At 42.4% G+C, this 21,939-nt stretch overlaps 1 protein-coding gene and 1 long non-coding RNA gene across 5 annotated transcripts in view; both read right to left on the bottom strand.

The window, feature by feature from the left end:
• ARHGEF7 (Rho guanine nucleotide exchange factor 7) overlaps positions 1–21,939 on the bottom strand; it is a 443,279-nt gene that overhangs the window by 208,471 nt on the left and 212,869 nt on the right. For all 4 annotated transcript variants that reach the window (XM_030201536.1, XM_030201535.1, XM_030201537.1 and 1 more), the window contains one exon: positions 20,045–20,133. In XM_030201536.1, the coding sequence (XP_030057396.1) occupies positions 20,045–20,133 (89 nt within the window). The remainder of the gene's footprint in view (positions 1–20,044; positions 20,134–21,939) is intronic.
• LOC115469170 lies at positions 4,241–12,223 on the bottom strand. Its single transcript, XR_003941963.1, has 3 exons — positions 12,135–12,223; positions 9,510–9,512; positions 4,241–4,250 (listed from the first exon to the last, which is right to left on the bottom strand). It is a non-coding gene; the product is annotated as an uncharacterized LOC115469170 (long non-coding RNA).

Below are 21,939 nucleotides of genomic sequence, written 5' to 3' on the forward strand. Positions count from 1 at the left end.
GTAGGTGAGAGAGGATATGTGTCTGATCAATCCTGTAGTCTACGGAAAACACCTATTACAGGTTAGCAACAATACTTTTCCCTCGACAAGGAGGGCTGAGTCAGGCACACAAATGGATGACACTGTGTTCATTCCTTTCTTATTTAAACAAGCTTAAATAAAGAATCATCCAATGTTGAAGAGCAGCCCATTCATCAAAGAATGTAAGAGCTGAAACATCAGAAAGGCAGGTTGGCTAGCACAGCTCAAACAAGTAGATTGTCTCCAACTAAGAACTGGTCCAAGCAGTAGTGCGAAGTTAAAGTATGAAGAAAGGACAAAATCACTGTTTTTCATATATGGTCCAACAGACTTCAGGTGGTGGCTCTGATCTAATTTAACCTTTAATAGATTAGCAACAGTTGGTTCACAAATTTGGATGAAAGATGCCAACTAATTTGCCAAAAAGTTTATTTAATTACTGGAATGCCAATTACATTACCGTTGAAAAAGACAAAGCTGGATACATTTTCTAATAGATTCAGCTCTTTTGCGGTAGGAAGCACCATTTTTTGTGATTTATTAACCACCTTAATAAAGAGATTCACTCAAGGCAGTACAGCAGATACAGCTGGACATAAAATTTACAATTTTGCTAACAGCATAACAATAGTGAAATGATCAAATATAAGAATAAATGCAATCAATGGAGATGATGAACTGAAACCTAGAAATGGGAGTAACAAGATACAATGTCAGAAACATACACATTGAACAGCACAGTAGAACAATCATATAACATAAATACAATGAATGTCAGCAGAGTACAAATACCATAAAAGGCAGCAAGGAAAGAACATTTATATAACAAAGATAAAATATACTGACACAACAGAAGTGACACAAATATATTGACACAACAGCTTTCGCCCCACAGCGCTATGTAAGCCACATTGAGCCTGCAAATAGCTGGGAAAATGTGGGATACAAATGTAACAAATAAATAAATAAATAAACAAGGGCTTGGATCAGTTCAAACAACTATTTTATTCATATGAAAATGAGCACACAGTTCACAGCTAACTAACCCCCCTGTTTACAAAGCCACACTAGCGGCTGCCAGTGTGGTAATGCCAGCACAGCCCATTCACTTGAATGGGCTGTGTCAGCATTGCTGCGTGGCTTTGTAAACAGTAAGCTCTGTCGAGCAGGGACTGTCTCTTCATGTTCAAGTGTACAGCGCTGCGTACATCTAGTAGCGCTATAGAAATGATAAGTAGTAGTAGGGTAAGACGAATTTCACTCAATATTCTAGCTTAGGTAAGTAACCACTAGTATAAAGAACACACTTTCCAAGGCATATACTTGAGCAAAGCAAATTTCACTGCCTCAAACAGCAGTTTCATATGAGATAGAAAGACAACACTAAGGTCCCACAACACAGCCGGCTTCCACAAAGGTGGTTTGGCAAAAAGAAAGCCCTCCATAAATCAAGAAATAAAATAAGTTGCTGGCAAGCTAAGAGTTTACAAACTGCAGTGGAATAAGCCAAGAGACTGCTGAGAGGGACTCTAATGGAGAATATTTGGAGCCTTAGAAGACAGGAATGGTATAAACAGTGCAATATGCCAGGGAGTGCAAATGGGGTCGTGGCTATTTATGAAGCACCAGGCAGAAAACCTTAGAAAACCCTTTCCACTTGAAGGCATTAGTATATCTGGTAGGTGTTTCTTTGTAACTAATAATATATCTTGAATAGGCATTCGTAGCCCTGGAGTGGAGACTGAACACTGCTCAATCTCCATCATGCAAGGGCTAGAGATGCAAGACTAGGATGAAAAAATGCAGCCGTTTATTCTGAGTGATAAATGGAAATATTTGAAGTCTGCTGGGAAGCAGAAATACAAGCCTTTTGAGCAGAGAAAAGAAGTTCTGATGAGACCAGTATGAGTGTCATAATGCCTCTGCTGAAACTTTTAAAGAACCTTTGCTACAAGTGGGATAAGGATGAATGTAAAATAGAGGCCAATTCCAGAAAACTGCCAGGACATTCCTTGCCTCGCAATCCACAGAAAGATGGACTGTAAAGTGACAGCTTTCCCACTGCTGGTGAAGAGGGCTATATAGTCCCCCCCCCCCCCCCCCCCCCCCCACCTCAAGGACTGAAATATGTTGTGCAGGATTCTCTGATACAAGGACCACTCTTGAGGCTGGAAAAATCTGCTATTTGATGCTATCTGCTAGGGCAGTGGTTCCCAAACCTGGTCCTGGAGGCACCCCAGCCAATCAGGTTTTCAGGATATCCATAATGAATATTCATGAGAGAGATTTGCATGTACTGCCTCCACTGATAAGGACCAGGTGACAAAGTTCCAAATCTCTGCTGCTTCCTGACAGAGGCAGAGTGATCCCATCCCTCCTCTTGACAAATAAAACATTAAATGGATAACCAAGCGATGTTTTATTTGTCAAGAAGCGAGGAAGGATGGGATCATTCTGCCTCTGTCAGGAAGCAGCAGAGATTTGGAACTTTGTCACCTGGTCCTTATCAGTGGAGGGAGACCATGCAAATCCCTCTCAGAGAAGATAAATGAAAACTCAAAGGGCATAAAATGCAGCCCCAAAACTTCAGACAATTTATACAGAGAAGTATTTTGGACTTTGATGAGGTTCCTTGGGCATGTGGTGTGGACAGGTTGGGTTTAGACATCCACTGCAGCAGCACGGTTTGTAGTTCAACTGAAGGACAATATGGGGTAGACAGAGGCTGTGTGTGATACTTCTATTGGAACTTGAAATCCTATTGAGTCTCAGTTTTAGCAGAGCAAATGGGACCATGCACAAGGCAACAAGCTATATGACCCAACATTTGGAAGTAGGCCATGGTCATGACAGTCATAAAAGTTTGAATGCTGTAGACATGAAGCATCAGGCATTGCCATCTGTTCAGGTAAGATAAAATAAAGGAAACAAGAATAATTTTAAGACAAGCCTAGAAGCAGAATAAAGGGAACACTAGTGCATAACATAGCTGGACCGCTAGATGACCGAGGGGTAAAAGGGGAACTCGGTGGCATTTGTGGCGACACAGTATTGTGAACACACGGTAAGGTTTCTGGATTGAGTGATTTTTTTTTTTATCACTCTGCATCGTGTTGTCGATTCAGCTGACTTCCCATGACCTGAAGTCCCTTTCTCCTATTGAGGCTTCTTTATCCTCGGGGGAGCATACCCTACTCTCTCAGTCTGAGTTAAGACTCAAGGAAGGTAAATCCTCATTGCTTGAGGCTTTTTGGTCCTTGGAGACAGCAAGAATCTCAAGGACCTCCATGCGTATCTTCACAGCAAGAATCTGTTTCAGTTTTGGTTCCTGCTCCTGTATTACTTGATGAAGCGTCACTAGGTACGTCTGCATTTGTAAAATTTTTGGCTATGATTTCAGAAGTCACTTTGAAAGATTTATGGACAGTAGTGACACGCATAGAATCTATGCTGTAGGTCAATCTTAATCAGTTTTCTAAACTGGTTAAATAAACCAAAGAAGCTTCTCTTAAAATGACTGAACAGGATAACAAACTGATTAGTGTGGCTGGCTGGTTAGGAAAACTTGAGAAGCAAACCTCCTTAATGCAGTCTGTTTCCGCTGCAGTCATTAAGGATAATTATGCTATTCGTATGCAGCTAGAGAAATAAAGAATATTGCAAGGGCTCCTAACTTACATTAGTTGAATTTTTCTATTACTCACTATGTTTCTCCTAGGGAACTTTTTTTTTTTTTATATTTAAAAGAGGTGTTACAGATGCCTAATTGGGAGAAAGTTGTAATAATTAATTGATATTATCTTCTAAAAGCCTCTAGGGTTCAAAAAGAAGCCCTGGAACCACTTAATTCTTAGATAACCTAGACATTTCTCAGTGTTTGGAATCTAATCAGCATATTATTACTAAAAAAGCTACTTTTGATAGCAGTATTAAAATCAACTATGAATAATAATAATAATGATACGTTGAAACCTTTTGCTCAGTGTGCTCCTGTGACTAAGAAAGCAAACAGAATGGTAGGTATTATTATGAAAGGAATGGAAAACAAAAATGAAGACGTTATGATGCCTATGTATTGCTCCATGGTGCGACCGCACCTCGAATATTGTGTTCAATTCTAGTTGCCGCATCTCAAAAAAGATGTAGTGGAATTAGAAAAGGTGCAGAGAAGGGCAACGAAAATGATAAAGGGGATGGGACGACTTCCCTATGATGAAAGGCTAAAGCGGCTAGGCTATGGTTGAGGGGAAATATGATAGAGGTCTATAAAATAATGTGTGCAATGGAACGGGTAGACGTGAAGAGTCTGTTTACACTTTCCAAAAATACTAGGACTAGGGGGCATGCGATGAAGCTACAATGTAGTAAATTTAAAAGGAATCAGAGAAATTTTTCTTCACTCAACATATAATTAAACTCTGGAATTCATTGCCAGAGAATGTGGTAAAGGCGGTTAGCTCAGCAGAGTTTTAAAAAGGTTTGGACAGCTTCCTAAAGGAAACGTCCATAGACCATTATTAAATTGGACTTGGGGAAAATCTACTATTTCTGGTATCAGCAGTATAAAATGTTTTGTACTTTTTTGGGATCTCGCCAGGTATTTGTGACCTGGATTGGCCACTGTTGGAAACAAGATGCAGGGCTTGATGGACCTTTAGTCTGTCCCAGTATGGCAATACTTACATACTTATCCTAAGAGCTTATTTTTCAAAAAAAAACAGCTGCCCTTTTCTGGTCAGGTTATTTATATGTTTCTACATGTGGCGAGAACTACACAATTAAAACAGAACGCTTTTTAGCAGTTGAAAACTAAGGTCTTAGCTACTGGAGCTACTTTCTCAAGTTTCCGTGTAAATGTTTGGTTACATATCAGAATGCTAGACAGCAATTTTTTTTGTTGTTATAATTTGCTTTCCTATGCTTTTCCCTTAATGTGGACTTATTACCAGATTATGTGGTTTATTTTTGATTGTTTACACCTCCACCTACTGCACCTAGTGAGACCCAGCACTAGCACACAGCCCTCACCCTCCTAACAACAGCAAACAGTTCACACACACACATAGCAGCAGCAGCAGCACAAAGCACTCACTCTCCTAGCAACAGCACACAGCCCTCAGACAAAACAGAAGCAGCACACAGCACAGTGAAACTCGGACTGGGCAAACAGATCAACAATGAGAAGGGCAGGGTTGCCGGGTTAAAAAACTTTCCCCACACAAACGAGTCCAAAACCCGCCCAAAACCCACACAAAGTCAAACCCCGCCCCCAATGTCATCAACCCCGCCCCCAACATACCCCCGATGTCATCAACCCCGCCCCGACGTAGTGCCGTCGCTAACCCCGCCCCCGACGTCACTAACCCCGCCTCTGCGGGGCTTCTATTGGACCAAATTGGACCAATAGAAGCCCAAGAAAACCGCTCAATCACCACAACGTGGCTTTTTAAAAGCCGCCCAATTTCCCGCAGCCGGCAAAAATTGCCCGCAACGGGCCGCGGAAAGCCGCCCAATTGGGTGGGAAAACCGCAGACCTGGCAAACTTGGAGAAGGGGGCCAGGTACAGAGCTAGAAGGTGTGAGCAAGGAATTGAGGAAGTGAGACAAAGAGGAGGCAAGGCAGGAAATGTGAGGGTCAAAAGTTCAGACTCGGGCAAACAAAGGTAATAAACCACTCAGCAACTCTCCACTCTTTTTCACAAGCAACCAATTCCACTTATCCACTCTCCAACTCAGCAAATTCACAAATGGGTCCAAAGACATGTATGGGCTTGACCTAGTAGGTGTAAACAGTGTTTTTCTTTCCAGCCCCAGAAAGTTATTTTGCTATCCGTTATCGCTAAAAATGTCCATCACATAACGCTGCCCATTTCACGCCCACAACAAACCCCGAAATGTCCCTTCTGAAAACATTTGTTTTCAGCACTTAAATTTTTTTTTTTTTTGGGGGGGGGTAGAGGAGGAGTAATGTTTGATCATATTTAAACTTTTTTGTGTGAAAAACATGTCATCTTATGACTTTTTTGAACTTTTCTTTTATGAGCCTCTAAATGTTACAACTTTGCTAGAAACTTTTATAAACATAGAAACATAGAAAAATGTAGGCAGATAAAGACCATATGGCCTATCCAGTCTGCCCATGCATGCCATCTACTCTCCCTATTACTCTCTTAGAGATCCTATGTACTTGTCCCAAGCATTCCTGAATTCAGATGTTTTCATCTCCACTACTTCCACCGGGAGGCTGTTCCAAGAATTCACCACCCTTTCCATGAAATAATTCCTTCCAAGAAGTATTTTACTTCTGAGTCCATCCCCTTTCACCTTCATCCTATGCTCCCTCGTTCCACAGCTTCCTTCACATTGAAAAGGCTCATCTCCTGTGCATTTGTGCCACATAGGTGTTTAAATGCCTCTCTCCCCTCTTCCACCTTCCTTCCAAAGCAAACATATTGAGATCTTAAGTCTGTCCCCATATGCCTTATGATGAAGGCCACTGATCATTTTACTAGCTGACATCTGGACCAACACCCTCCTGTTTATATCTTTTGAAGGTGTGGTCTCCAGAACTGTACACAATATTCTAAGTGAGGTCTCACCAGAGTCTTGTACAGGGGCATTCATCACCTCCTTTTTCCTACTGGCCATTCCTCTCCTTATTCATCCAAGCATCCTTCTAGGTTTCGTCGTCTTTTCTACCTATTGGCCACCTTAAGGTCATCACATACAATCACACCCAAGTTCCACTCCTCTTTCATGCACAAAGTTCTTCACCTCCTAAACTGTACCATTCTTTCGGGTTTTTGAGCCAAATAAATAACCTTGCATTTTTCTACCATTAAATCTAAGCTGCCAAATTCTAGACCATTCCTCTAGCTTTGCTAAATCCTTCCTCATGTTATCCATGCTGTGATGTTTCTGAAACTAAAATTGAAGCAGAAGAAAAAGCAAAGAAGAGGGAACAAAAAGAGGAGAAGGTACCCAAAGACAAAAGACACTCACAAATCACTAAACCCAAAACACATACTAGGAAATGTAGTTGGAAAGCAATGACCACAAATGCTCACAGTCTAAGCAATAAAATTCATGACCTTCAAGCCCTGATGTTGGAGACTGACTTGGACATAGTTGCAGTCACAGAGACATGGCTCCATGGTTCCCATGAATGGGATGTAAACATACCAGGCTATAATCTTTTTAGGAAGGATAGAGAGGGACGTAAAGGTGGAGGAGTAGCTCTGTATGTGAGAGATGATATCGCAGCAACTGAAATGACAGGGAAGTGGGGAAAGGAAGAAGCAATATGGATCACCTTAAAAAGAGAGGATAGAACCTTGGTCCACATGGGTGTTGTCTATAGACCCCCGACACAATTGGAAGAACTAGATAAAGATCTGATCACTGATATTCAAAAGTTGGGGAAGAAAAGAGAGGTGCTGCTGTTGGGAGATTTTAATCTGCCGGATGTAGATTGGAAGGTTCCGTCTGCAAAATCGGAAAGAAGTAGAGAGATTGTGGATGCTTTCCAAAGTGCTCTGCTCAGACAAATGGTGAATGAACCCACGAGGGAGGGAGCCACGTTGGATCTGGTGCTCACGAATGGGGATAGTGTGTCAAATGTCCGAGTGGCTGCACACCTGGGAAACAGTGACCATCAAACGGTTTGTTTTGATGTAACAGCTCATGTGGATGGCAGCCACTCCAAACTCAAAGTCCTGGATTTCAAGCGAGCTGACTTTAACAAAATGGAAGAATACCTGAGGAAGGAGCTGATGGGCTGGGAGGACATACGAGAAGTGGAAGGACAGTGGTCCAGGCTAAAAGAAGTAATAAACAGGGCCACAGACCTTTATGTAAGGAGGGTAAATAAAAGCAAGAGAAAAAGGAAACCGATATGGTTTTCAAAGCAAGTGGCTGAGAAAATAAAGGCTAAAGAGTTAGCGTTCCAGAAATACAAAAAATCTAAAGTAGAGGAACACGGGGAGGAATACCGGATGAAACTGAAAGAAGCCAAGAGAGAGGTACGTCTGGCGAAGGCGCAAGCGGAAGTACAAATGGCTAGAAATGTACGGAGGGGAGACAAAAACTTCTTCAGGTATATTAGTGAAAGGAGAAAGACTAAAAAGGGGATTGTGAGACTAAAAGATACAGCAAAACGCTATGTAGAAAATGATGAAGAAAAAGCCAATTTGCTAAATAGATACTTTTGTTCTGTTTTTACTGAAGAAAATCCTGGGGAAGGACCGAGAGGGACTGGCAAAAGTACACCTGAAAACGAAGTGGATAGAGCACCGTTCACGGAAGAGAGTGTATATGAACAACTTGGAAAGCTAAAGGTGGACAAAGCCATGGGGCCGGACGGGATCCACCCCAGAATACTGAGGGAGCTCAGAGAGGTTCTGGCGGGTCCTCTTAAAGATTTGTTTAATAAATCCTTGGAGACGGGAGAGGTTCCGAGGGATTGGAGAATGGCGGAGGTGGTCCCGCTTCACAAAAGTGGGGATAGGGAAGAAGCTGGAAACTACAGGCCGGTAAGCCTCACTTCGGTTATTGGAAAAGTAATGGAAGCCATGCTGAAGGAAAGGATAGTGAATTTCCTGGAAGCCAATAAGTTGCAAGATCCAAGACAACATGGTTTCACCAAAGGGAAGTCGTGCCAAACGAATCTCATTGAATTCTTTGACTGGGTGACGGGAGAATTAAATCAAGGACGTGCTATGGACGTCATCTACTTAGATTTCAGCAAGGCTTTTGACACGGTTCCCCACAGGAGGCTCTTGAATAAACTAGAAGGGCTGAAGATAGGACCCGAAGTGGTGAACTGGATTAGGAACTGGTTGACGGGCAGACGCCAGAGGGTGGTAGTGAATGGAGTTCACTCGGAGGAGGGAAAGGTGAGTAGTGGAGTGCCTCAGGGATCGGTGCTGGGGCCCATTCTGTTCAATATATTTGTGAGTGACATTGCCGAAGGGTTACAAGGTAAAGTTTGCCTTTTTGCGGATGACACCAAGATTTGCAACAGAGTGGACACCCCGGAGGAAGTGGAAAACATGAAAAAAGATCTGAAGAAGCTGGAAAAATGGTCTAACGTTTGGCAATTAAAATTCAATGCGAAGAAATGCAAAGTGATGCACTTAGGGAGTAGAAATCCAAGGGAGGCGTATGTGTTAGGTGGGGAGAGCCTGATAGTCACGGACGGGGAGAGGGATCTTGGGGTGATAGTATCTGAGGACCTAAAGCCTATGAAACAGTGCGACAAGGCGGTGGCCGTAGCGAGAAGGTTGCTAGGCTGTATAGAGAGAGGTGTGACCAGCAGAAAAAAGGAGGTTTTAATGCCCCTGTATAAGACGTTGGTGAGGCCCCACCTGGAGTATTGTGTTCAGTTTTGGAGGCCGTACCTTGCGAAGGATGTTAAAAAAATGGAAGCGGTACAAAGAAAAGCTACGAGGATGGTATGGGAGTTGCGTTCCAAGACGTATGAAGAGAGACTTGCTGACCTGAACATGTATACTCTGGAGGAAAGGAGGAACAGGGGTGATATGATACAGACGTTCAAATATTTGAAAGGTATTAATCCGCAAACAAATCTTTTCCGGAGAGGGGAAGGCGGTAGAATGAGAGGACATGAAATGAGATTGAAGGGGGGCAGACTCAGGAAAGATGTCAGGAAGTATTTCTTCACGGAGAGGGTGGTGAACGCTTGGAATGCCCTCCCGCGGGAGGTGGTGGAGATGAAAACGGTAATGGAATTCAAGCATGCGTGGGACAGGCATAAAGGAATCCTGTGCAGAAGGAATGGATCCACAGAAGCTTAGCTGAAATTGGGTGGCGGGGGGAAGAGGGGTTGGTGGTTGAGAGGCTAGGATGGGGGAGGGCAGACTTATACGGGGTCTGTGCCGGAGCCGGTGATGGGAGGCGGGATTGGTGGTTGGGAGGCGGGAAATACTGCTGCACAGACTTATATGGTCTGTGCCCTGAAAAAGAAAGGTACAAATCAAGGTAAGGTATACACATGAGTTTATCGTGGGCAGACTAGATGGACCGTGCAGGTCTTTTTCTGCCGTCATCTACTATGTTACTATGCTATCAGGGGTGTCTACCCAAATGCAGATTTTGGTATCATCTGCAAAGAGGCAACCCTTAACAGATAGCCTTTCACCAATATCGCTTACAAAAAAAATAAAAACCACGGCCCAAGAACTGAACCTTGCTGCACACCACTGGTAACAACCTTTTCCTCAGAATAAGCACCATTTACCACTGTTGCCTTCCACTCAACCAGTTCCTAACCCAGCCAGTCACATTAAGGCCCATACTGAGGACACTGAGTTTATTTATTGGTCGTCTATGCTAAAATCTAATTACACCACATCTAGTGTTCTCCCTTGATCCAACTCTCTGGTCACCCAATCAAAGAAATCAATCAGATTTGTCTAACAAGATCTGTCTCTAGTGAAACTATGTTGACTCAAGTCCTGATTCTGAGTAAAACATTTCGGTAACATTAGTAGCGATGCTGGCCTTATTTTCTGACTATGGTTGTTTTTCATGAATTTCAATACTATTTTTGAGTTTCAAATTTTTTGTTTCCAGATGTGGCACGAGAGACTCGGAAGAGGAGGAAGCAGTTTCTCTCATCATGACCAGGGAGATGAATTTTTCTTGACATTTCCTTGTAAATGTATTAAGTATCAATCTGCAAAATATATCTTTTTTGACCCTGCCCATTTGACTGTCTTTTGACAACAGAGCATAGGGATTATTCTATCTACCTCACCGGGTGTCAAGTCCTATCTGATTAAATGTTATTATTTTATTTATTTATATCACTTACTAACCTGCACACTCCAAAATGTTCTTGGCAGCTTATAACATTCAAATACATAACTGAATCATACATAAGGCAATGACAAAACAAATTAAAAAAAAGTTTTCAAGCTTCTTTATGATTATTGTCCCACAGATGAGCAGTATCTATTACTTTTTTCCCCTTTTCTTTTCCTTTTATCTATCTCCTATTTTTTCCACGTTAACCTTTTATTATACACAGCAGCATCTAACAGAGAACCCCCTGCCCCTATACACAGGGGAGGAGGGGGAAAGAGGTGGGCCTGTAGGTCCAGGGACAGGATCTAAGTACCAGCTGGTGGCAGGGAAGAAAGAAGGGCAGGCAGGTGAAGTGAGGAAGGAAATGAGAAGAGTTTTTCCAATTAGATTTTGATGCATTGCTGGAACCATTGCCCTTCTTACTCTTTGGTGGCCATACAGAAGAATATGTAAAAAGAAATCCGCTGGCAGGCGGAGAACTCAAAATGCCCCACGGTAAATATAACAGTGCAAAGACAGTGGGAGAACGACCAAGGATACCAAAGACAGGAAGATGTTCCTTAATAAAAGAGTTTATTTGGAGGATGAAGACTCGACACAACGTCGTGTTTCGGCCGTTAGGCCTGCATCAGGAGTCTCTTGTGCAAAGTGTTGCTGGTCAATGTTGAAGACAGTCTTCAAAGTAGTATATCAATCTCTTGCATGAGCTGTGACTTGGAAAAATGATGAAGAAAAATCATCAAAAATAACGCAATAGTCTTTAAAAAGACTGTTGAAAGCGTAGGCACATGGATCGCGATGACCTTCTGCATGCGCTGCAAAATATCCACTGTCTTCAACATTGACCAGCAACACTTTGCACAAGAGACTCCTGATGCAGGCCTAACGGCCGAAACAAGACGTTGTGTCGAGTCTTCATCCTCCAAATAAACTCTTTTATTAAGGAACATCTTCCTGTCTTTGGTATCCTTGGTCGTTCTCCCACTGACTTTGCACGGCCATACAGAAGATCCACTACATGATGGCTGTACTCAAACTCATTGTCATACCAGGAAATAAGCTTCACAAAGTGATCATTCAGGGCAATTCCTGCACCAGCATCGAAGATGGAGGAATGGTTATCACCACTGAAGTCACAGGACACCACCAGGTCTTCTATGTAGCCCACCACCCTCTTCAAAGGCCCTTCTGCCGCTGCCTTCACTACTTTCTTGATGTCATCATACTTGGCAGCCTTCTCTAAGTGGCAAGTGAGATCCACCACAGACAAATTGAGGGTTGGGACACGAAATGCCATTCCAGTGAGTTTTCCATTCAGCTCAGGGATGACTTTACCAACAACTTTGGCTGCACCAGTGGAGGCTGGGATTATATTCTGGTAAGCACCATGACCATCACACCACAACTTCCCAGATGAGCCATCCACAGAGAGTTGTCATATTTCTCATTGGTTCACACCTATGACAAACTCCTTTAGGTGAGTAGAGGCCTTCTCGGTGGTAGTGAAGACTTCTGTTGATTCTACCACATAGATGGCACCAGCTTCACCCCATTTGATATGGCTGGGGTCACATTCCTGGAAGACGATGATAATGTGGCCGTTAAAGCGACCATGGGTGGAGTAATACTTATAGACACAAACTAATATGGAAAATATATAGGGAAAGATTCATGTGTCCGTTGGCAGTCTGAACGGAGAAACTATTAGACCGGAGGTTCTGAAGCAGCTGTGGCGAAATGGAGGCCAACGTTAACCACGGTTCTAATCATGGAAGAGCCCAAGAGAAGCTAAGTACCTTCTCGAGTTTTCAGTGAACAGTTTCTAACATCAACATTCTTAGAGAAATAGAAAAAAATCTTTTGATGAATGTTTGATATTAAAATAAAAATTTGGTGAGGTTTTTTCCGATGATGAAGAAGCCCTAGCCCTTTCATCCGCTTGATTAGTGGGGAAAGGATCTTCTAGAGGTTTTTCCTCCTGTTTACTAATATATAGCAGTTTACTAGTCATAGTTTTCAAGCTATTATATATGTTTTGGAGCAATACTTAAACATGTATCCTGGATTTCAAATATGTTGATTTTAGTAAAATGGGGGAATACCTGAAGAAAGATCTGATGGGCTGGGAAGACATACGAGACGTAGAAAGGCAGTGGTCCATGCTGAAACTATAAATTTATGTAAGGAGAGTAAACAAAAGCACGAGAAAAAGGAAACAGATATGGTTCTCCAAACAAGTGGCTGAGAAAATAAAGTCTAAAGAGTTGGCATTCATGAAATACAGAATAAAACATGGAAAAGAAAATAAGATGATACCTTTTTTATTAGACATAACTTAATACATTTCTTGATTAGCTTTCGAAGGTTGCCCTTCTTCGTCAGATCGGAAATAAGCAAATGTGCTAGCTGACAGTGTATATAAGTAAAAACATTCAAGCATTACTATGACAGTCTGACAGGGTGGGAGGATGGGGGTGGGTAGGAGGTATGCATGGGGACATCAAAGCATATCATTGATATTCTAACAGGATGGGTGTGGATAGGTGAGGGGTGGAGAGAAATACAGCTTTATGGTTTATAATGGGCTAGGAACCCCAGATCCTTGTTAAGTCCTTTCTGTTGGGTGTTAAAATATTCAATCATTCTGACTTCAAAGGTCTTACGTTCTTGTATGGTTTTAAAGTTACCTTTCAGGATTCTCACTGTGAAGTCACTGGTACAGTGTCCTGGTCCTGTAAAATGCTGACCAACAGGGGTGGGAACCCTACTGGCACCAGTATTGTTCATGTGATGTCTATGTAAATTGAATCTTGTCTTAAGCATCTGACCTGTTTCTCCAATATAGCATCCTTCGTTACATTTTTTTACACTGAATGATATATACCACATTGGAAGATGAGCAAGTGAAAGATTCCTTTATGTTGAATATCTTTCCTTTGTGGATGACTGTGGGGTCCTGTGAAATATTTTGGCATAGTTTGCAACTGGATAAATTACAGGGAAGTGTGCCCTTCTGTTCCTTTTCAGTCTGTGATGGAAGGGCAACCTTCGAAAACTAATCAAGAAATGTATTAAGTTATGTCCAATAAAAAAAGGTATCATCTTATTTTCTTTTCCATGTTTTATTTTGTTTGATTTCTATTGATAACCTTAAGAGTGGACTAACACGGCTACCACACTCCTCTACCTATGAAATACAGAAAAACTCAAGAAGAGGCACACAGAGAGGAATATCGGATGAAACTGAAAGAAGCCAAGAGAGATATACGTCTAGTGAAGCGCAAGTGGAAGAGCAAATGGCTAGAAATGTAAGGAGGGGTGACAAAAATTTCTTCAGATATATTAGTGAAAGGAGGAAGACTAAAAATGGAATTGTGAGACAAAGATGCTGTGAACTACTATATGGAAAATGATGAAGAAAAAGCAAATGTGCTAAATAAATACTTCTGTTTTCACGGAAGAAAATCCTGGAGGACCACGATTGACTGGCAAAAGTACATATGAGAATGGAGTGGATATAGCACCGTTCACGGAAGAAAGTGTTTATGAACAACTTGAAAAACTAAAGGTGGACAAAGCCATGGGATCCATCCCAGGATATTGAGGGAGGTCAGAGAGGTTCTGGCGTGTCCTCTTAAAGATTTGTTTAATAAATCCTTGGAGATGGGGGAGGTTCTGTGGGATTGGCAAAGAGCAGATATGGTCCCTCTTCGGTTATTGGAAAAGTAATGGAAGTGATGCTGAAGGAAAGAATAGTGAATTTCCTGGAATCCAATAAGCTGAAAGATCCAAGACAACATGGTTTTACCAAAGATAAATCGTGCCAAATGAATCTTACTGAATTCTTTGACTGGGTGACCAGAGAATTGGATCAAGGATAGATGTAATCTACTTAGATTTCAGCAAAGCTTTTGACGCAGTTCCTCATAGGACGCTCTTGAATAAATTTGACAGGCTGAAGATAGGACTCAAAGTGGTGAACTGGATTAGGAACTGGTTGACAGACGCCAGAGGGTGATGGTTAATGAAATTCACTCAGAGGAGGGAAAGGTGAGTAATGGAATGCCTCAAGGATTGGTGCTGGGGCCAATTCTGTTCAATATATTTGTGAGTGACATTGCCAAAGGGTTAGAAGGTAAAGTTTGCCTTTTTGTGGATAATACCAAGATTTGTAACAGAATGAACACCCCGGAGGGAGTGGAAAACATGAAAATGGATCTGCAGAAGCTAGAAGAATGGTCTAATCTTTGGCAATTAAAATTCAGGAAACGTATGTGTTAGGCGGTGAGAGTGATATGCACAGACAGTGAAAGGGATCTTGGGGTGATAGTATCTGAGGATCTGAAGGAGACAAAACAGTGTGACAACGTGGTGGCCATAGCTAGGAGGATGCTAGACTGTATAGAGAGAGGTGTAGCCAGTAGAACAAAGGAGGTGTTGATGCCCCTGTACAAGTCATTGGTGAGGCCCCACCTGGAGTATTGTGCTCAGTTTTGGAGGCCATATCTTGCTAAGGATGTAAAAAGACTTGAAGCAGTGCAAAGAAAAGCTACAAAAATGGTATGGGATTTGCATTACAAAACGTACAAGGAGAGACTTACTAACTATTTGAAAGGTATTAATCCGCAAACAAACCTTTTTCAGAGACGGGAAGGCAGTAGAACTAGAGGACATGACTTAAGGTTGAAGGGGGCAGACTCAGGAAAAATGTCAGGAAGTATTTTTTCATGGAGAGGGTGGTGGATACTTGGAATGCCCTCCCATGGGAGGTGGTGTAGATGAAAACGGTAACGGAATTCAAAAATGCATGGGATAAACATAAAGGAATCCCGTTCAGAAGGAATGGATCCACAGAAGCTTAGTGGAGATTGGGTGACAACCCCAGTAACTGGGAAGCAAAGCTAGTGCTGGGCAGACTTCTACAGTCTGTGCCCTGAAAATGTCAAGGACAAATCAAGGTCAGGTATACATATAAAGTAGCACATACAATGAGTTTATCTTGTTGGGCAGATTGGATGGACCGAACAGGTCTTTATCTGTCATCTTCTACTATGTTACTATTGGGCTCATTTTCGAAAGAGAAGGACGTCCATCTTTCGACATAAATCGGAAGATGGATGTCCTTCTCCCAGGGACGTCCAAATTGGTATAATCGAAACCCAATTTAGGACATCTCCAACTGCACTCCGTCGCAAGGATGGCCAAAGTTCAAGGGGGCATGTCGGAGGCGGGACTTGGGCATACCTAACACTTGGACGTCTTTGACCCATAATCGAAAAAAAAAAAGGACGTTCCTGACGAACACTTAGACGTTTTCACCCGAACCTGTTTTTCTTACAACTAAGGCACAAAAAGGTGCCCAAAATGACCAGAACAGTACCGTAGAGAATCGGGGATGATCTCCCGTTACTCCCCCAGTGGCCACTAACCCCCTCCCACCCTCAAAAAATATTTTTTAAAAAATATGTTGTGCCAGCCTCTATGCCAGCCTCAGATGTCATATTCAGTTCCATGACAGCGCATGAAGGTCCCTGGAGCATTTTTAGTGGGTACTGCAGTGCACTTCAGACAGGCGGACCCAGGCCCATAAGCCCCCTACCTCTTACATTTGTGGAGGGAACAGCGTGCTCTCAAAAACCCACCACAAAACCACTATACCCATACATAGGTGCCCCCCCTTCACCCGTAAGGGCTATGGTAGTGGTGTACAGTTGTGGGTAGTGGGTTTTGGGGGGCTCAGCACACAAGGTAAGGGAGCTATACTCCTGGACAATTTATGAAGTCCACTGCAGTGCCCCCTAGGGTGCCCGGTTGCTGTTGCGGCATGTCAGGGGGACCGGTGCACTGCAAATGCTGGCTCCTCCCACGACCAAATGGATTGCATTTGGCCGTTTTTGACATGGACATCTTTGGTTTCGAAAACCGCCAAAAGTCAGAAACGTCCATGTCTAGGGATGACCAAATCTAAGGACATCCAAATTTAAGGATTTGGACGTCTCTGACGGTATTTTTGAAACGAAAGATGGACGTCCATCTTGTTTCGAAAATACGGGTTTCCCCGCCCCCGGATTTCATAGTTTTGCAAGGACGTCCAAATCGCAACTTGGACGTCCCTTTCGAAAATGCCCCTCCACGTAAACCATGTACTCCAAGTCTATGAAGGAATCACCAATAGCCACTACCTCGACTTTGTCAGAGTTGAAAGCAGCACGAGTAATGAGCCAACCAATACAGCCAAATCCATTTACCAACTTTCATCATGTTTTTCTCTGAATGGTGCTCCTGTGCGGCTGTGGCTAGCAGAAGGCCTCCATCCATCTACCTCCTATTTTTTAACTGGAATATTCATTGTGAATGTTAGCTTTTTCAGATTTGATTTACTTTTGACATTTCTTAATAAGGTTTATATCCAGATGGCTTTTTGTTCAAATTGTTTATTTGGTTAATTTGAAATTGTTGAAAAATAAAAAACAAAAACAGAAAGAATACATCTCCTTCCATAGGGAGACATAAGTAAAATCCTCAAAAACTACAAACTAATAACTTGCTTACCTGTAACTTATAAGCTATTCACTGAATAATGCAGAGTACATGATCATACAGATTTTAATATCATGACAACAGAACAGAAAGGCCAAAAAACAAGGGGCATATGGATCCAAAAGATCAATTGATCCTGAGAAAAACCATATGACCAGCTGTAAAAAAAAAAAAAATTATAACAACTGTAAAACATAGATTGACTATAAGAAAGTTTTTAATACATGGATACTCTTTGATAATTGTCTTAACATGAATAATGAACAATGAATTGATCATGCACTTCAAGGTTCTTTTGAAAAACAGGCAAGCTATACATCTTCATAACTCAGAGTGAAATTTGTCATTCTTAACATCAAAATCTAGCAATGGATGTTTCAGGAAGGTTCTCTGACACCACTCTTATTTTGTCTGACATTAGACCTACCAAGTACTCTTATCAGACATGTTTCACACACAAAAATGTGAGAACCAGTTCTCAAGAGGCAGCAGTTGGTAACACTGCGAAATGGTAACCCACGTCAAGGTAACCTCCACACTGACTTCTACAATGATTAAAAGCTAAGTGTCTGTTTTCTATTTAACACGACAATGTTGGAAAAATGAAAAATTAAGTTGATTAAATTAAAGAAAGGAAGGTTTTTGCCTATGATTGATGTTGACAGGTTAACAAAAGTTTTAACCTGCACTTTCTAAGGCTTTTCCTTCCAATTTTTGCTACATGAGTGATGTTGAACACAGAATAAGTGAAGTGTTTTGATTTGTAAATCATATCTGTTTGCCACACACAAACAGATCATAGCCTGACAGTGAAGGATCATTGAGCAATGGGATCGCAGAGAGGCCAAGCTCCACCACCCAAATTCAGCCTTGAGTGAATCTCTTCATAAAGGAGGGTAATAAATCACAATAAATAAATAAGCAAGCAAGCAGTTAGAAGTGGAGTATCTGAAACTATGGATGGCAAGAAAGCCACACCCCACCATTTCCAGAGTACTGGAGCTGGCAATGAATTGGAGAACCTGTAGTTAGCAGAGAGGCTAGGCCCTGCCACCATTCTATCTCCTATTTCCTTACTCTCTCATATTTACACTGTCTTCAAAATGGCACTCTTTCAAGACTGGCTGCCAGCTGTGCCAGTCAGAAAAACCAGCTCAAGGATAGGCTTGAGTGTGCTTCAGTAAGCAGTGCCATCTCCTCTTTCTGCTGTTACTGGAATGCAAAAGAACTAGGTAGAGCCCTCAAGATAGAATCATTCTGTGGACAGCAAGCCTTGTCGGCAGAGATAAGAAGCAGCAAGGAAGAATGTTCTGGGGGGGATAACATGAAGACAGTAGGTAGATTGTGAGAAGGTGGCCAAGAGGGGTATGTCACTATAAAATAGGTAACAGAAAAACTTCAATACACTTCAAGAGGGAAAGTTTAGGGGGTGGTGCAGCATAGAGCACATAGGGGTAGTTGCAGGGGACTAATTTTAGGAGTGGTGCAGTTGCAAGGGGTAGTTTTTAGGGTTTTGGGCAGCTGCAAGAAAGGCATTTAGGGGGATGCAGCAGTTTGCAGGGGTGTTGTTTTTGGGCTGCGAGAACAGTTTCGGGGCAGCTGCGAGGGGGAGTCGTTTTTGTTGCTCTAAAATTTCCCATAGAAATGCACTGGACCATATTTGGGGGGGGGGGGGGGGGGGCTCATTTCTCTGAAACCCATGGTTAAATTTGGCTCACTTTTAACCATGGCAAGTTTCATCCCATTCCATTAAGCTTTCTGTACTACAGAAGGTATTACTCCTCCCACATAAATGAAGAGAGAGAGGGAAGGAGAGAGAGTACGTGAATGAATGAGTGTGTGTTTCTCCCCCCGGAAGCCAGAGGGACAGATATTCTCCACCCCTTTTGTATCATTTTAAAACAATAATGCTGTAACATTACAAACAATAAATGGTCCACTTTCCGAAACCACCAACCATTATGCCCTCCATATGCAAAATTTGAATTTAACAAGGTTCACTGCAAAAAAAAAAAAAAAAAAAAAAAACAATAATATGGTGCAAGTTGTAAGAATTATGCATTCCCTACATATGGAAAGTCTATAAATCTCAGTGTCGTGCACAAATGCTGAACAAAGACTTGCATACAATATGAAAAGGCAATCCTTATTTTCAAGTACTGCAACCAAGTGATTGGACTAGTATATGCAGAACAGATGGAGGGGAAAACACAAATTATTCTCTACCAAGAATTACATATCTTATTTTCAAATTTATAGAAATAGCAAAGTACAACTGGACCTTTTTCCAACTACATATAAATTTAGATCAGGGGTTCTTACTTTTTTTTAGTCCCTGCACCCCTTTAACTGATCAATGAAACCCTCAAACCCCCTTCCTAAACCACATGTCCACTAGCGACTACAGATAGCTACATAATCTCCCTGTTAGCCCTTGACAGAGCTAACTACTAAAATGTCGCTATAATTACAGTAGTATACATTTATACTACCAATAACTGTCCTAATGCCTTCACTGTCTAGAAACTTTCAGTAAACTGTTACATATTTTAAGACCCCTTCTGCACCTCATGTGATCTCTTCCCGCATCCCTTGGGGGTGCAGGTACCACAGGTTAAGAACCCTTGCTTTAGATGATAATAAAACAGAGCACTCACCACATTGTAATAGCTTTTGTTAATTGCAGAAGTTTCAAACCCTTTGGGGGGACTCTTCAGCGTAGCCGATTTTGGAGAAACAGGTTTCTCTTTTAAAAAAAAAAAAAACCACAACACATTAACAAAAAGAAGTAGTCTTGCAATTCAGTGTTATGAGACAAAGTACTCCTACTACTACTACTTATCATTTCTAAAGTACTACTAGATGTATGCAGCGCTGTACACTTGAACATGAAGAGACAGTCCCTGCTCGACAGAGCTTACAATCTATTAGGACAGACAAACAGGACAAACAAGAGATAAGGGAATATTAAAGTGAGGATGATAAAATAAGGGTTCTAAACAAGTGAATAAGGGTTAAGAGTTAAAAGCTGCATCAAAAAGGTGGACTTTTAGCTTAGATTTGAAGACGGCCAGAGATGGAGCTAGCAACAGGGCATGGTCACACTACCAGCATCAGCATGTACAGTGTTACAGGCTGTAATAAGAGGAGTTAAAACATGTAAGTTGGAATGAGAAGAACGTTAAAACCAAAACAGATGATTCAAGAAGCTGCTTCCACTCAAGGTGGTAGTCTCCTACTTAAAGGATTCTCCTAGGATTTGCTTTTAATATCCACAAACTAAACAAAACAGATTTAAAAACATATATTATTGCTCAGCTTTAGTTTCAAGTTTTTATTCAAGCATTTTTTTTTATTTTGCTTCATCTACCACTAAAATTCAGCTATCAAAAGAAAACAACAAAACCCCTCTTGCAAACACAGATTATTGGAATACTTAATTTTTTTGAGCCATGACACCATAGTCACTGCTGCAGTGACATCTGCAACCCCATCAAGGCGCACTGTAATGACTCACATATATACTTCCGGTCCTGGTCGCAACTTCAAATGCAGCATACGTGACCCCTTTTGGGATGACTCGCAGTTTGGGAAGCCTTGGATTACACATAAAAAGTTGACTGTCGATAATACTGCAGTTGATATTCAGACAGTGGGGCTCAGCATTTGCCAAATGCCACCGACATACTCAGAAACTCAATGCCGGGCCACATCCAGGCTCCAGGATTAAATTTCTGGGTTTACAGAGCCAACGAAACCAGAGCCGGTTAAGTACAATATTTGCTACTTTTCTGATTTCTTGTGTAGGTTTCTTGGTTTCCTGCTTTTGCTTTTGTTGTTCTTGCCCACCAGGGCCCTCATGATCAAAAGCCCCGCGCTGTTCCAAACAGCGCTCTAAAAATAGCGCTGGAACAGCGCAGGGCTTTTCTGCATCGATGATCAGAGATAATGCATGCAAATTTAAGCAGCGCTATTATCTCTGATCAAGGGGTAGAGGTGCGGGAGAACTGTGCCTGAGCATGCGCTCTGCACAATTCTCCTGCACTTGTTTGACAGGTCTGGGCTGTCAAAAGCCCAAACCTGTCAAACACAGGGGCTGAAGGTCCATGGGACCACCAAGCCCTGACTACCCCTGCCCCGAGCAAAGCAAAACGGGGGCTGGAGGTCCAGCGGACCTCCGGTCCCCCCGACAATCTCACCCCCCCCCCCCAAGGTCAGGGAGGGCTGGAGATCCGGTGGGTCTCCAGCCCCCCAAACCCCCAGAAAATATCAAGTGGCCGCCGCCGGCCAAACCCTCTCCCACCCAGCGAGCGAGCGACCAACCAGGAGGGGGGGAGGGATGGAGGTCTGGTGGACCTCCAAGCCCACCCCAACTCCCCCCATCTAGCGTTATCCTACCAATCCCTGGTGGTCCGTGAGGATTAGAAGTAGTACTAGTAGTGACAACCCCCCTCCCGGCCCCCCCTACCTTTAGTTGGAGGAAGGACACAGCCTGCCTCCCTCCTCTTCCAGTCGACGACGCAGCAAAATGGCGGCGCCCAGCCCCGCCCAT

This window comes from Microcaecilia unicolor, chromosome 4 (genome assembly GCF_901765095.1).
Source record: "Microcaecilia unicolor chromosome 4, aMicUni1.1, whole genome shotgun sequence".
In the NCBI taxonomy this organism is placed as follows: Eukaryota; Metazoa; Chordata; class Amphibia; order Gymnophiona; family Siphonopidae; genus Microcaecilia; species Microcaecilia unicolor.